We start from the raw sequence: 13,940 nt of genomic DNA, 5'->3' as shown, positions 1-13,940 counted from the left end.
TGCGGCACGCTCAGAGAGGTTTAAAGAAATCAGATTCCAGGTAACGTTATCTTTATCTAAGACCACGGCTGCAGATAGTCTGCTTCACGCCTCGGTTCAGGTCCTCAGACAGAGGAGGAGCTGGTCTCAAATAACCGGCACATTATCAGCCGGGGTGAGTCGAGTCCAGGATCATAAAACCCACAAGGCGGGCACGGCGACAGCTGTGTGGTTTTAAAGCGTGTAAACAGAGAGATATTAAAGTGTCTGATGAGTCAATATCATGCCGTGTTTATGGTCTTTATCAGAGAGGGACACAAGAAGAGGGACCAGAGATCTGCTGGACGGCTCCATGAAGCCTCGTGTGGCTGAACTTCATCATCACAGGCTGAAAAACAGAAGTTTATGCAACATGTAGTTTCTAAATACTCAAAGGTTTGTTGCAACACGGGAGTTCACTCTCATGAGGGATGGTGGCACAAGCCCTTTCAAAATAAAAGCTGCCTGAATCCAGAGGCGTTTTTCAACCAGAGGACCAGTGGACCCAGGGTCTAAATTTAGTTCAGGGGTAGATAATCTCCCCCCTGAAAAGCCCCTGCTAGGGGGGTAGTACTTTTCAAAGGTCCCAGGTCTTTTGGGGGGCGGGGCCTGCAATCCTGAACGTGTCTGATTGGTAGATTAACCTCAGTGTTTTTATTCCTCCCTCCGTCCACAATAACATCACACATATCTGTGATTCTCTTGATTTCTCTTTCTTTCATTAGTTTTTATTTGTTCTATCTTGTTTGTATGTGTGTGTACTTTTCAACAGAAGAAGCTGTGATTCTCTTGATTTAGCAGCTTGTAACAGTAGTCTTCTCTCAGCCCACCGTGAATGCGTCTCTCCTCCCGGTGTTCTGCTTTTAAAAGTGACCCTGTAAACTGGAGCCCTTCAGCTGAACGTGTCAGTGTTTGTGGAGTTTACACAGCTGTTGAAACACAGAGGGAGTTCCTGGGAATGCAAACTAGTTTAGTTTTTATTAAGATTTCAAAATATCCTCATCAGATATTTAATGATGGTCTAAAGACGTTTATGAGGGATGCATCCGGCTGAGAGTCTCCAGTTAACAGGGTCGCCGTTTAAACCAAAACACCGGCCGATCTCTGCGATCACGGCTTTTTGAGTTCTAAAGGATTTTAAAGCCGTGTTGAAACGTCTTTGCTACTCGCGCTTATCTCCTCTCACGTGTTGATTCATTCTTTGCTTTTTTCCATGTTTTTAACCACAGGCGCAACATTTTCACTTTTTTTCATGTTTTTCTGCTTTTGGAGCACAATTTCAAATTTAAGGAAAATAATTTTTTTCGACAGGCTCTGGGCCAATTTTTTTGTCATTTTTTCCGTCAAATTTTTTTTTCAAATTTTTTTGTCAAAATGTTTTTTTCAAAAATGTCTTTTTTTTTCAAAAAACAATTTCAAATCGTTTTTGTCAAATTTTTTTTTAAATTTTTTTTTTTAAATTTTATTTTCAGAAAAAAATTCAGATTTTGTTTTTCAAATTTTGTTTTTCAAATTTTGTTTTTTCAAAATTTTGTTTTTCAAATTTTGTTTTTCAAATTTTGTTTTTCAAATTTTGTTTTTCAAATTTTTCCAAAAACCATTCACAGTCATTGTTATTTCCATCTGTGATGAATGGCATCCATCTTTGTTTTACTGCCCTCTACTGGTCTGGTGGTGTAGTGCCAAAGGATTTTAAAGTCGTGTTGAAACGTCTTTGCTACTCGCGCTTATCTCCTCTCACGTGTTGATTCAGTGAATCCATCTGTGATGAAATATAGCACCATCTAAAACAGACCAGCTGAGTCTCTTCATGCTAACAGGCTAACTGTTGTGTTGCTCAGAATGATACCTGCCTGTCCGTCTGCTTCTATGGTGTCATCTGTGATGAATGGCGTTCCTCTTTGTGTTACTGCCCTCTACTGGTCTGGTGGTGTAGTGCATTTACTGGCCTGATTTACACAATCTACCCGGGACTTCAGCCCGCGGTCGAAACACAGACAACAATGGGGGACCAGGAACCTTGTAGTTCAGGGTGAAGTAGTTCTGGGGCTAAAAGACCCCGGAACTCTTGGTGGAAATGCACCAAAGGATGTTGGCACAAGCACTTTCAAAATAAAAGCTGCTGTTTCCTGAGCCGAGTCGTTTAAAGACATGGATGTGTTTCTCAGACCGAGTTGTATGAGCGGATGTCTCTTACCCGAACACCAGGGTCCCGTTCTTCCTGATCCCAAACTGGACGTTCTGGATCCCGCCGCTGTCCTGCACCAGCCGGCCGTCGCTCACCAGATTTCCCAGACAGGCGCCCGTGTGCGTGTTGAAGTAGCCGGCGTTCTGAGCGTACAGACATCCTGCAACTGAGGCCGTTTCCTCCACGGTGGCGGTCTGACTCATCCCACAGCCGCCAGGACCCGCCGGCTCCAACACCGACACCGTCCTCAGAGGGTCGTGGACCACCGTCATGTGACCTGGAGCATGGTAGGAAAATATAACCAATTACTGCGTCAGTTTAAGAATAGATCTGAGGTCAGGAAGTCGGTCTGACTCCGCCTCTCACCGTAAACCCATCTGGAGCTGCCCGGCACGTTGGACACGAAGTTGGTGGAGTCCGCCACGGGCATTCCGATGTAGTCGCTGGACTTCCAGGTCTCGTGGGTGGTGTTACCGTGGGCGACAGGTTGACAGTCCCTGACGTAGCGGTGAGAGTGTGTGGGTCCGTGGCCGCTGGCGTACGGCAGCAGGAGGTCATCTTTCATGGAGACTCTGAGAGGAGAGAGAAGGTCCATAACGAGCTGAAGGGAAGCACTAAACTAAATGGTCATGGGGCGCTGGTGGTCTAGTGGTCTAAGCGCCCCACATACAGAGGCTACAGTCCTCATCACAGGGGTCGCCGGTTCGATTCCCGGCCAGTCAATCATGTCCTGCATGTCTTCCCCTTCTCTCTACTCCCCACATTTCCTGTCTCTCCTCAGCTGTCCTATAAAATAAAGGCCAAAAATATATATATATAAAAAACTACAGGTCTCTTTAAGGTTTCTTAAAGGTAGGGCTGTCAAGGAATTTCTCTTTAATCACAATTAATCACAGAATTTTTTATTATTTAGTTATTTTATTTTAGTTTCTTTGCATATTTAAAATTCCATTAATTTTGCATTTAAAAATACCTCCACTTATTTTGAAAGAAGCTTATTATTTACTTCTTTTTTAATAAATACAAGAAAAAGTGCAGGGGACAGGTGACTGATATTTAATGCTATGTATAGGTAACATTGTGATGATTAAATACAGGAGTTACCTTCTAAAATACTAAAACTATATAAGCACATCTCTGTATTGAGATTCATGTACTCAAATGGTAAATAATTGACCATTTGAGTAATTTATCAAACAAAAACTTGTTTTATTTTCTTTGTTTTAAAGTTTCCAGATGTGAAAATGTTCTGCTTTTTGACTTTTATCCTTTAACTTCTAAATTTCTATGTAAAACAACAATATGAACCTTAACCCTCCTGTAATGTTTGTTTCTTAGGGACAGTAATAATGTTCCCGGGTGAACTTGAGCATAATTAATTACCCAAATTAAAAAAAAATCTCATTATTAACCATTTAAATTAATATTTAGTGCAATGGTGGTCTTTAATCCTCACAGATCATGGTTCATTGAGGAGAATTCACTCATTTTTTTATGAAAAATCATGTTTAATGTACATTTAAATATAAATACAATACATTTAAATGACTTAGATTTTTGTTTATTTGATTTTATTCTTTTTTTACCACTTTAAAATGGATCCATTTGACCTGCACCTTCACAGGAGGGTTAATCTCAGGATTTTTTAACATTTTATGACAGTACTAAGAGTTCCCAACTTGGAGTGTCTTGCTGGAGTGAGATTTTTATGACATGGACCGTATCACATACATTTAATCACGTATGCTTACTTTGAACACATGGATTCACCATCAGAATGGACATTGGTGTCACTCAGGCTGTTTGAGATGTGAGGAAATAAGATGAGCACTTCTTTTTAAACCAGAGTGAGAGAGTGAGACTGAAGGTGAACGCGTGTGAGATCAAACACAGAGTGCTTCATCATCTGGTGACTCGATGTACAGAATAATAACTTTCTCCCAACACTGGAATATGTTTCAGTGTGGAGTCCATCAGTCTTCATGTTGACTCGTGTGATTTCAGCACACAGCCTCTGTTAGTCCAACAGTTTCATCACATGAAGGAATGTGTTTTTCCAAACGTTGGAGCTGTGGTTTCTCTCAGGTCTCCGGATGAAAACAACACATGCTTTATCTTGTTCCTTAGCCTCTGTGATCCCTCTGCTCTCTCTTTAATGTTCCTCTTTTACTGCAGGGCTTTCTGTTTGTGTTATTCTGCTGCTACGAACTACAAAACCAGTTGCTTCAGGGTCAGGGGTTCCCAAAGTTTTCAGCCTGCGACCCCCAAAATATGGGTCGCCAAAGACTCCCAACTCCTGCAGAAAATTACCCCCCCTATATGCCCATGTGTCTGTTATGAGTTCACCTGCAGCTAATGATGTGTTTGTTAATTAACTGTTAACTAACCCTAACCTTAGGAGTCATATTTAATATCTATTTCTGTCCATATTCTGACAATAATGAGTAAAATATCAATTTTAGATAACCTGGAAGACATCTCCTGACCCCCACTTTGGGAACCCTGCTTCAGGTCATCCATGTATGCAATACCTGTGTTTTCAACCTGCCAGTAATGTTAAAAAACTGTTGTTTTTTTATCACTAAATCAACACCAGTTCATCTAAGGGGAGCTGAGAGACAGGTTAGCCTCATGTGTGTGCACCAAGATGTTGAAAAGCATGGATGTTACATGCAGACTGATAAAATGTGCACATGTGGAGTGAGGAAGCATTTCTCCTGTTTATTCAAACACTTCTTTTGATTTAAGTTGCTCTAGTGACAGCTGATGTCTTTACAGTCTTTAAATCTCACCTTTTGATGCACCTACAGATATTTGATCAAAGGTGATATCAAGTGTTAAAGAAAATGTTAATCTTCATATTTTAAAGGCTGCACACAAAGTTTTTAGCATTCTTCTACTTTTGAGAATCAAACATCGAGCAACAAGGCAGCACTTTTAAGTCAAGACGTTTTGTTTCTCTGTGATGTTAACAAATAAAAAGTGACATCTGAGGATTTTTATCATCTTGGTTTGGACAATTTGAGACGTGAAATGTTAAAACATCTTCTGTTTTCTGTTGAAGTGACTCTGAGTGTTTCTCCATGATGAGTTCATGAAACAGCGTCAGACAGTAACTTCAACATGTTGGACTCGGTGTGTCAGACCATCCTCAGAAATCAATGCACGTCTGGGACACGGTGAGACTGCAGAGCGGGGCGTTCAGGGCTGATGGACTGAAGCCCGGTGTGAATGTGTGTGTGTGACAGTGTGTGTGTGTGTGTGTGTGTGTGTGTGACAGTGTGTGTGTGTGTAGGAACATTGTGAAGCACTCAGGATAAAACACTGTCATTTTCTCTGCAATTTACTGAACAGAAATCTGAGGTCAGGCTGAGGTCTCCACGGGGGAGGAGGACTCCACGGTTATGTAACTGCACTGTCAAGGCCTCAGTTAGTGTGTGTGTGTGTGTGTGTGTGTGTGTGTGTGTGTGTGTGTGTGTGTGTGTGTGTGTGTGTTTATGTGGAGCATGACCTGACTGCTCTTCAAGACAAGGGCACAGTAACTTCTCCTGTAATCACCTTTACGTGCTCCAGACTTCAGGTCCAGAGCTCTGAGACGGTGATCCGGCCTCCAGGTTCTTTTTCTGATATGTTAAAAATTAATCGACCAATCAGAGATCAGCTGACTCGGGTCAGCTCCTGCAGAGTCCTGGATAAACACTTGAGCAGTACTTGAAGCAGCTTTGAGTCATGTAACCACTCCACCAGAGACTTGAGGAACCAGCACAGGCATGAGGACGCTGCAGGTGGAGCTAGCTCTGCTAACTGTAGACACTCTGTGAACATGTTAAACACCGTCTCCCTGCAGACTCTGTGATCCTGTGTTTATCTGAGATGAACTGAGCTCAATGTTGAGTGCATCCTGAGTGTTTTCTTACCTTAACACTAATCTGTTCATCTGAATTTATAAGATGTTTTGAGCCTGATTAACTAAAAATATTTCTGTTTAAATGAATCCTACAACCTGCACCTTTTTTTTTAGATTACTATGTTTTGCTCTCATTTATTATTTAAATGTTTTATATTCGTATTAATATTGTTTTATAGTTTATTAATTGTAACTAACTCACTAACTATTTTTAATTACTTGCCTTTTTAATTTATCTACTGAGTTTCATTGATATTTTTCGTTCCTGTATTTATCTTGAATTTTTATCCTTACACTTTTTTATATATTTATTTTCACTTTCTAAATTATTTTTGTTCTTTTGACACTTTAATAAATTTTTTACCTCTTAAATAAAATTAAATATATTTTATTGTTGTTTGTGTGCGTTATTCTTTTCTTCAAAATCTATTTTTGTTTTTTAATATGTAGAATTTGTTTCCATTATTCTATTTTTATTAATATACATTATCTATTTATTATTTTTAATATTATTAATTTTATTTTTATTTATTATTTTGACTATAATTATTTTATTTTTTATTATATTTTTATTATTTCAGTCACTGTAAAACACTTTGAATTTCATTTGATGTGTATGAAAGGTTCTTTATAAATAAAGCTTGATTGATTTATTAATTGATTTATATTGCTGTGCTGAAGTTATTTAATTCTTATATTTTAATTATCTTTAAGCCACTTTTAAAACACTTTTAGTCTAATTAATAAATTCAGTATGTTGAATATATTGTAATATTTCACTCTCTCTTCCCTCTTTTAAACTGAGCTGCCTCTGTGCATGAAAGGTGGAATACAGTCAATAAACCTGCCTCACCTTTAATTTAACATTAGTTTGTATAAGTTGAGAAATTCTGTTTTTAATCTTTTTTTTTGATCCTATAAAATATTTTACATTTTTCAAGCTATAGACCATCATAATCAAAATAAAAACAAAACAATTAAAACATTTTATTTTGCATGCATTGAGTCTAAAATAAGGAGGAGAGGAGGTTTGTTGTGTACCTTTCTGACAGTAATGTCTCACTGGACAGCGCCATCCTGTGGCCAAAAACTCAACCTGCAGCAGCCTTTCAAAATAAAATGTGTTTACTTGAAGAATGACACTGAAACGGTATGACAGGACTCATTTAGTGACTTACAGAGTGCTTTAGGGATTTATTTCCTGCTGTTTGCATTCACACAGAGCAGCTAACACTACATTTAATGAATGTTAACCACAGTCTGTACTCATTAAAGTCATTTAAATGAAAGTTATTCAACTTTAAAGTGAGATTGTTGATTTAGTTAGAGATAAGCCACTCACACACATGTGGACTTTGAGCTCTGATAAGAGTTTAAAGATGTTGCTCAACAGATTTTAAATGAGTTTAACATTATATTAAATTTCTACTGAAAAACTCTGTTTTAAATAAAGTTGATATTTTATGTTAAAGTGTTAAAGGGTTCTAATTCTGCAGATTTAAGAGTCTCAAGAAAGAATATGGAACAAGTTTCAACAGACCTCTGTAGTTTAGAGCACAGTGCGCATGCGCGTTTCATGCATGTATCTACTACAGCAGTTCCTGCTCGTGGGTCTGATTTGTTCCTTCACCTGTGGAACCCTCCAGGTGGAGGAGAACCTCCTCCAGGTGGTCTGATGGAGTCTGGGTTAATATCATACAGGTTAACTTCAGCAGCTTCATTAAAAGGGGACTGTGGGTCTTACCGGACGGTCTGGGTCCCGGTGAGCCGGACCCGGAGTCCCAGCAGCAGCAGCAGAACCAGGACCGGACCCCTCAGCGACCCTGCGGCCATAAAGGAGGACTACTACCCGGCTACAGACCCCTCTGCACCGGCTGGTCCCAGGCTGGTCCCCACATCATCATCCAGCTCATGATCCAGCTGACACATACACACACACTGTAAACACACCCACACGTCACTTCCTGTTACTCTACAAAATAAAAGCCCGAATGAGCAAAACTGCAGATTTTTAAATCAGGGGTTCTCAAACTCTTTGGAGTTTGAAGGGGCCCCTTTACAGGTGAGAAGATAGTCCAAGGACCCCCTCATAACTGTAACACAGATTAAACACATTAGTGATGTCATGATCAAAAGCTGCAGCTCTGAGAGTCGATGCTTTATAGTGGATCAGAAGAGCCGGCTCACATCCAGAGAGAGCCGGCTCCCAGTTAGTTCCTTTCCCTGCTTAGCTCTCTCAGTGCTCAGCCCCAGCTCTGCTCACAGCAGAACTTTGATTTGATTGGTCAGCATGGCGGCCATGCGGCCAATCACATGTGAGGATATAGGATACAGGTGATGGAGGGGAGGCTGTGTATCGTGGCTTCATCTGTTCCTTCTGAGAGGGTTAGGGTTAGGGTTCTTCTCAAAGACCGGGCAAATACTCACTGAGAGGAGAAACCGGACCACACCATCCAAGCTGAGGGATCTGATTTTAATCAATGCCAACCTGAGGACATTAATAATGTTTGCTCCAGTTTGGTTCTGGTTCTGTTAACTTGAGTTCGGTTCTGGTTCGGTTTGTTTCTGGTTCTGTTCGGTTCCGGTTTGATTCTGGTTCGGTTCCGGTTCGGTTCTGGTTCGATACTGGTTCGGTTCTGGTTCGGTTCTGGTTCGGGTCTGGTTTGGGTCTGGTTCGGTTCTGGTTCGGGTCTGATACGGTTCTGGTTCGATTCTGGTTCGGTTCTGGTTCGGTTCGGTTCTGGTTCGGTTCTGGTTCGATACTGGTTCGGTTCTGGTTCGGTTCTGGTTTGGGTCTGATACGGTTCTGGTTCGGTTCTGGTTCGGTTCTGGTTCAGGTTGCTTGAGTTTGGTTCTGGTTCTGTTTGCTGGAGTTTAGTTCTGGTTCAAACCCTAACCCTAACCCTAACCCTAACCCTAACCCAAACCCTAATCCTAACCCTAACCCAAACCCTAATCCTAACCCTAACCCAAACCCTAACCCTAACCCTAATCCTGATCCTAACCCTAACCCTAATCCTAACCCTAACCCTAACCCTAATCCTAACCCTAACCCTAACCCTAATCCTAATCCTAATCCTAACCCTAACCCTAACCCTAATCCTAACCCTAACCCTAACCCTAATCCTAACCCTAACCCTAACCCTAATCCTAACCCTAACCCTAACCCTAATCCTAACCCTAACCCTAACCCTAATCCTAACCCTAACCCTAACCCTAATCCTAACCCTAACCCTAACCCTAATCCTAACCCTAACCCTAACCCTAACCCTAATCCTAACCCTAATCCTAACCCTAACCCTAATGCTAATACTAATCCTAACCCTAACCCTAACCCTAACCCAAACCCTAATCCTAACCCTAACCCTAACCCTAACCCTAACCCTAACCCTAATCCTAACCCTAATCCTAACCCCTAACCCTAATCCTAATCCTAATCCTAACCCTAATCCAAACCTAACCCAAACCCTAACCCTAACCCTAACCCTAATCCTAACCCTAACCCTAACCCTAACCCAAACCCTAATCCAAACCCTAACCCAAACCCTAACCCTAACCCTAACCCTAATCTTACCCTAACCCTAACCCTAACCCTAACCCTAATCCTAACCCTAATCCTAACCCTAACCCTCATCCTAATCCTAATCCTAATCTAACCCAAACCCTAACCCTAATCCTAACCCTAATCTAACCCTAACCCTAACCCTAATCTAACCCTAATCTAACCCAACCCTAACCCTAATCCTAACCCTAACCCTAATCCTAACCCTAATCCTAACCCTAATCCTAACCCTAACCCTAACCCTAACCCCAACCCAACCCTAATCCTAATCCGAACCCTAACCCTAACCCTAACCCTAACCCTAATCCTAATCCTAACCCTAACCCTAACCCTAACCCTAATCCTAACCCTAACCCAAACCCTAATCCTAACCCTAACCCTAAGCCTAATCCTAACCCTAACCCTAACCCTAACCCTAATCCTAACCCTAACCCTAATCCGAACCCTAATCCTAACCCTAACCCTAACCCTAATCCTAACCCTACCCTAACCCTAACCCTAACCCTAATCCTAACCCTAACCCTAATCCTAACCCTAACCCTAACACTAAGCCTAACCCTAAACCCTAACCCTAACCCCAACCCAACCCTAATCCTAATCCGAACCCTAACCCTAACCCTAACCCTAACCCTAATCCTAATCCTAACCCTAACCCTAACCCTAATCCTAATCCTAACCCTAACCCTAACCCTAATCCTAACCCTAACCCTAACCCTAACCCTAACCCTAACCCTAACCCTAACCCTAATCCAAACCCTAACCCTAATCCAAACCCTAACCCTAACATTAATACAAACCCTAACCCTAACCCTATCCAACCCTAACCCTAACTCTAACCCTACCCTAATCCTACCCTAACTGTAACCCTAATCCTGACCCTAACCCTAACCCTAACCCTAACCCTATCCTAACCCTAACCCTAACCCTAATCCTGACCCTAACCCTACCCTAATCCTAACCTAACCCTAATCCAACCCTAACCCGACCCTAATCCTGACCCTAAACCCTAACCGTATTGTAACCCTTACCCTAATCCTAACCCTAACTGTAACCTACCCCTAATCCTTACCCTAACGTAACCCTAACCCTAACCTAATCCTACCCTAACCCTAAACCTAACCCTAACCCTAATCCAAACCCTAACCCTAATCCCATAACCTAACCCACCTAATCCTAACCTAACCCTAATCCAAACCCTAACCCTAATCCAACTAACCCTAACCCTAGCCCTATCCTAACCCTAATCCTGACCCTAACCCTAATCCAAACCCTAACCCTAACCCTAATCCAAACCCTAACCCTAATCCAAAGCCTAACCCTAATTCAAACCCTAAACCTAACCCTAACCCTAATCCTAATCCAAACCTAACCCTAATCCAAACCCTAACCCTAATCCAAACCCTAACCCTAACCCTAATCCTGACCTAACCCTAACGTCCCCCTAATCCTGACCTAACCCTAACCCTAACCCAAACCTAACCCTAACCGAAATCCTAACCCTAACCCTAATCCTAACCCTAATCCTAACCTAATCCTAATCCTGACCCTACCCTAACCCCTACCCTAATTCTAAAACCTAACCCTAAATCCTGACTACCCAAACCTAACCCTAATCCTAACCCTAACCCTAATCCTAACCCTAACCCTAACCCTAATCCTGACCCTAACCCTAACCCTAACCCTGATCCAAACCCTAATCCTAACCCTAACCCTAATCCTAACCCTAACCCAAACCTAACCCTAATCCTTACCCTTACCCTAATCCAAACCCTAACCCTAAACCCAATCCTAACCCTAACCCTAACCCTAATCCTAACCCTAACCCTAATCCTAACCCTAACCCAAACCTAACCCTAATCCTTACCCTTGCCCTAACCCTAACCCTAATCCTGACCCTAACTCTAACCCTAATCCTTACCCTTACCCTAACCCTAACCCTAACCCTAATCCTGACCCTAACCCTAACCCTAATCCTAACCCTAACCCTAATCCTAATCTAACCCTAACCCTAATCCTAACCCTAACCCTAATCCAAACCCTAACCCTAACCTAATCCAAACCCTAACCTAACCCTAATCCAAACCCTAACCCTAATCCAAACCCTAACCCTAACCCTAGCCCTAATCCTAACCCTAACCAAAACCTTAACCCTAATCCAAACCCTACCCTAATCCTAACCTACCCTAACCCTAATCCTAACCCTAACCCTAATCCTAACACTAACCCTAACCCTAACCCTAATCCAAACCCTAACCCTATCCAAACCCTAACCCTAACCCTAATCCTAACCCTAACTCTAACCCCTAACCCTAATCCTAACCGAACTGTAACCCATACCTGACCCTAACCCTAACCCTAACCCTATCCTAACCTAACCCTAACCCTAATCCTGACCTAACCCTAACCTAATCCTAACCCTAACCTAATCCAAACCCTAACCCTAACCCTAATCCTGACCCTAACCCTAACCGTAATGGTAACCCCTTACCCTAATCCAACCCTAACTGTAACCCTAACCCTAATCCTTACCCTAACTGTAACCCTAACCCTAACCCTAATCCTAACCCTAACCCTAAACCTAACCCTAACCCTAATCCAAACCCTAACCCTAATCCAAACCCTAACCCTAACCCTAACCCTAATCCAACCCTAACCCTAATCCAAACCCTAACCCTAATCCAACCCTAACCCTAACTCTAACCCTAACCCTAATCCAAACCCTAACCCTAACCCTAACCCTAATCCAAACCCTAACCCTAACCCTAATCCAAACCCTAACCCAACCCTAATCCTTCACTACCCTAACCCTAATCCTAACCATAACCCTAATCCTGACCCTAACCCTAACCATAACCCTAATCCTAACCCTGATCCTAACCCTGATCCAAACCCTAACCAGACCTAATCTGACCCTAACCCTAACCCCTAATCACAAACCTAACCCTAACTCTAATCCTGACCCTAACCCTAACCGTAATTGTAACACCTAACCCTAATCCTTACCCTTACACTAACCCTAACCCTAATCCTAACCCTAACCCTAATCCTTACACTTACCTAATCCAAACCCCCTCCTAATCCTGACCCTAACCCTAACCTCACCCTAACCTCCTAACCCTAACCCTAACCCTTCTTACCCTAACCCTAACCTAACCCTAATCCTGACCTAACCTAACCCTAACCTAAACCAAACCCTAACCCTAACTCTAATCCTGACCCTAACCCTAACCGTATTGTAACACCTAACCCTAATCCTTACCCTACACTAACCCTAACCCTAATCCTGACCCTAACCCTAACCCTAATCCTTACACTTACCTAACCCTAATCCTAACCATAACCCTAATCCTGACCTAACCCTAACCCTACCCTAATCATAACCCTAATCCTAACCTAATCCAAACCCTAACCCTAGACCTAATCCTGACCCTAACCCTAACCCTAATCCTAACCCTAACCCTAACCCTAACCCTAATCCAAACCCTAACCCTAATCCAAACCCTAACCTAACCCTAATCCTAACCCTAACCCTAATCCAAACCCTAACCCTAATCCAAACCCTAACCCTAACCCTAATCCTAACCCTAACCCTTACCCTTACCCTAACCCTAATCCTGACCCTAACCTTAACCCTAACCCTAATCTAACCCTAACCCTAATCCAAACCCTAACCCTAATCCAAACCCTACCCTAACCCTAGCCCTAATCCTTACCCTAATCCTGACCCTAACCCTAACCTAACCCTAATCCTAACCCTAACCCTAATCCAAACCCTAACCCTAATCCAAACCTAACCCTAACCCAAACCCTAACCCTAATCCAAACCCTAACCCTAACCCTAGCCCTAATCCTAACCCTAATCCTGACCCTAACCCTAACCTAATCCTAACCCTCCTAATCCAAACCCTAACCCTAATCCTAACCCTGACCCTAATCCTAACCCTAACCCTAATCCAACCCTAACCCTAACCCTTACCCTAATCCTAACCCTAATCCAAACCTAACCCTAACCCTAACCCTAATCCTAACCCTAACCCTAATCCTAACCCTAACTGTAACCCTAATCCTGACCCTAACCCTAACCCTAATCCAAACCCTAACCCTAACCCTAATCCTTACCCTAACCCTAACCGTAATTGTAACACCTAACCCTAATCCTTACCCTTACACTAACCCTAACCCTAATCCTAACCCTAACCCTAATCCTAACCCTAACCCTAATCCAAACCCTAACCCTAATCCAAACCCTAACCCTAACCCTAATC

At 42.3% G+C, this 13,940-nt stretch overlaps 1 protein-coding gene across 1 annotated transcript in view; it reads right to left on the bottom strand.

Moving 5' to 3' along the window:
• Positions 1-8,071, bottom strand: part of nagpa (N-acetylglucosamine-1-phosphodiester alpha-N-acetylglucosaminidase) — a 30,464-nt gene extending 22,393 nt beyond the window's left edge. Inside the window, exons 1-3 of the mRNA XM_034678376.1 lie at positions 7,858-8,071; positions 2,573-2,778; positions 2,216-2,483 (exon numbers count right to left, since the gene is read on the bottom strand). Of these exons, the coding sequence (XP_034534267.1) occupies positions 2,216-2,483; positions 2,573-2,778; positions 7,858-7,946 (563 nt within the window). The 5' untranslated portion in view covers positions 7,947-8,071. The remainder of the gene's footprint in view (positions 1-2,215; positions 2,484-2,572; positions 2,779-7,857) is intronic.
• Positions 8,072-13,940: the final 5,869 nt, after the last annotated feature.

The sequence above is a fragment of the Notolabrus celidotus genome, unplaced genomic scaffold, assembly GCF_009762535.1.
Source record: "Notolabrus celidotus isolate fNotCel1 unplaced genomic scaffold, fNotCel1.pri scaffold_140_arrow_ctg1, whole genome shotgun sequence".
Lineage (NCBI taxonomy): Eukaryota > Metazoa > Chordata > Actinopteri > Labriformes > Labridae > Notolabrus > Notolabrus celidotus.
This window is presented reverse-complemented; position numbering and strand designations above follow the sequence as displayed.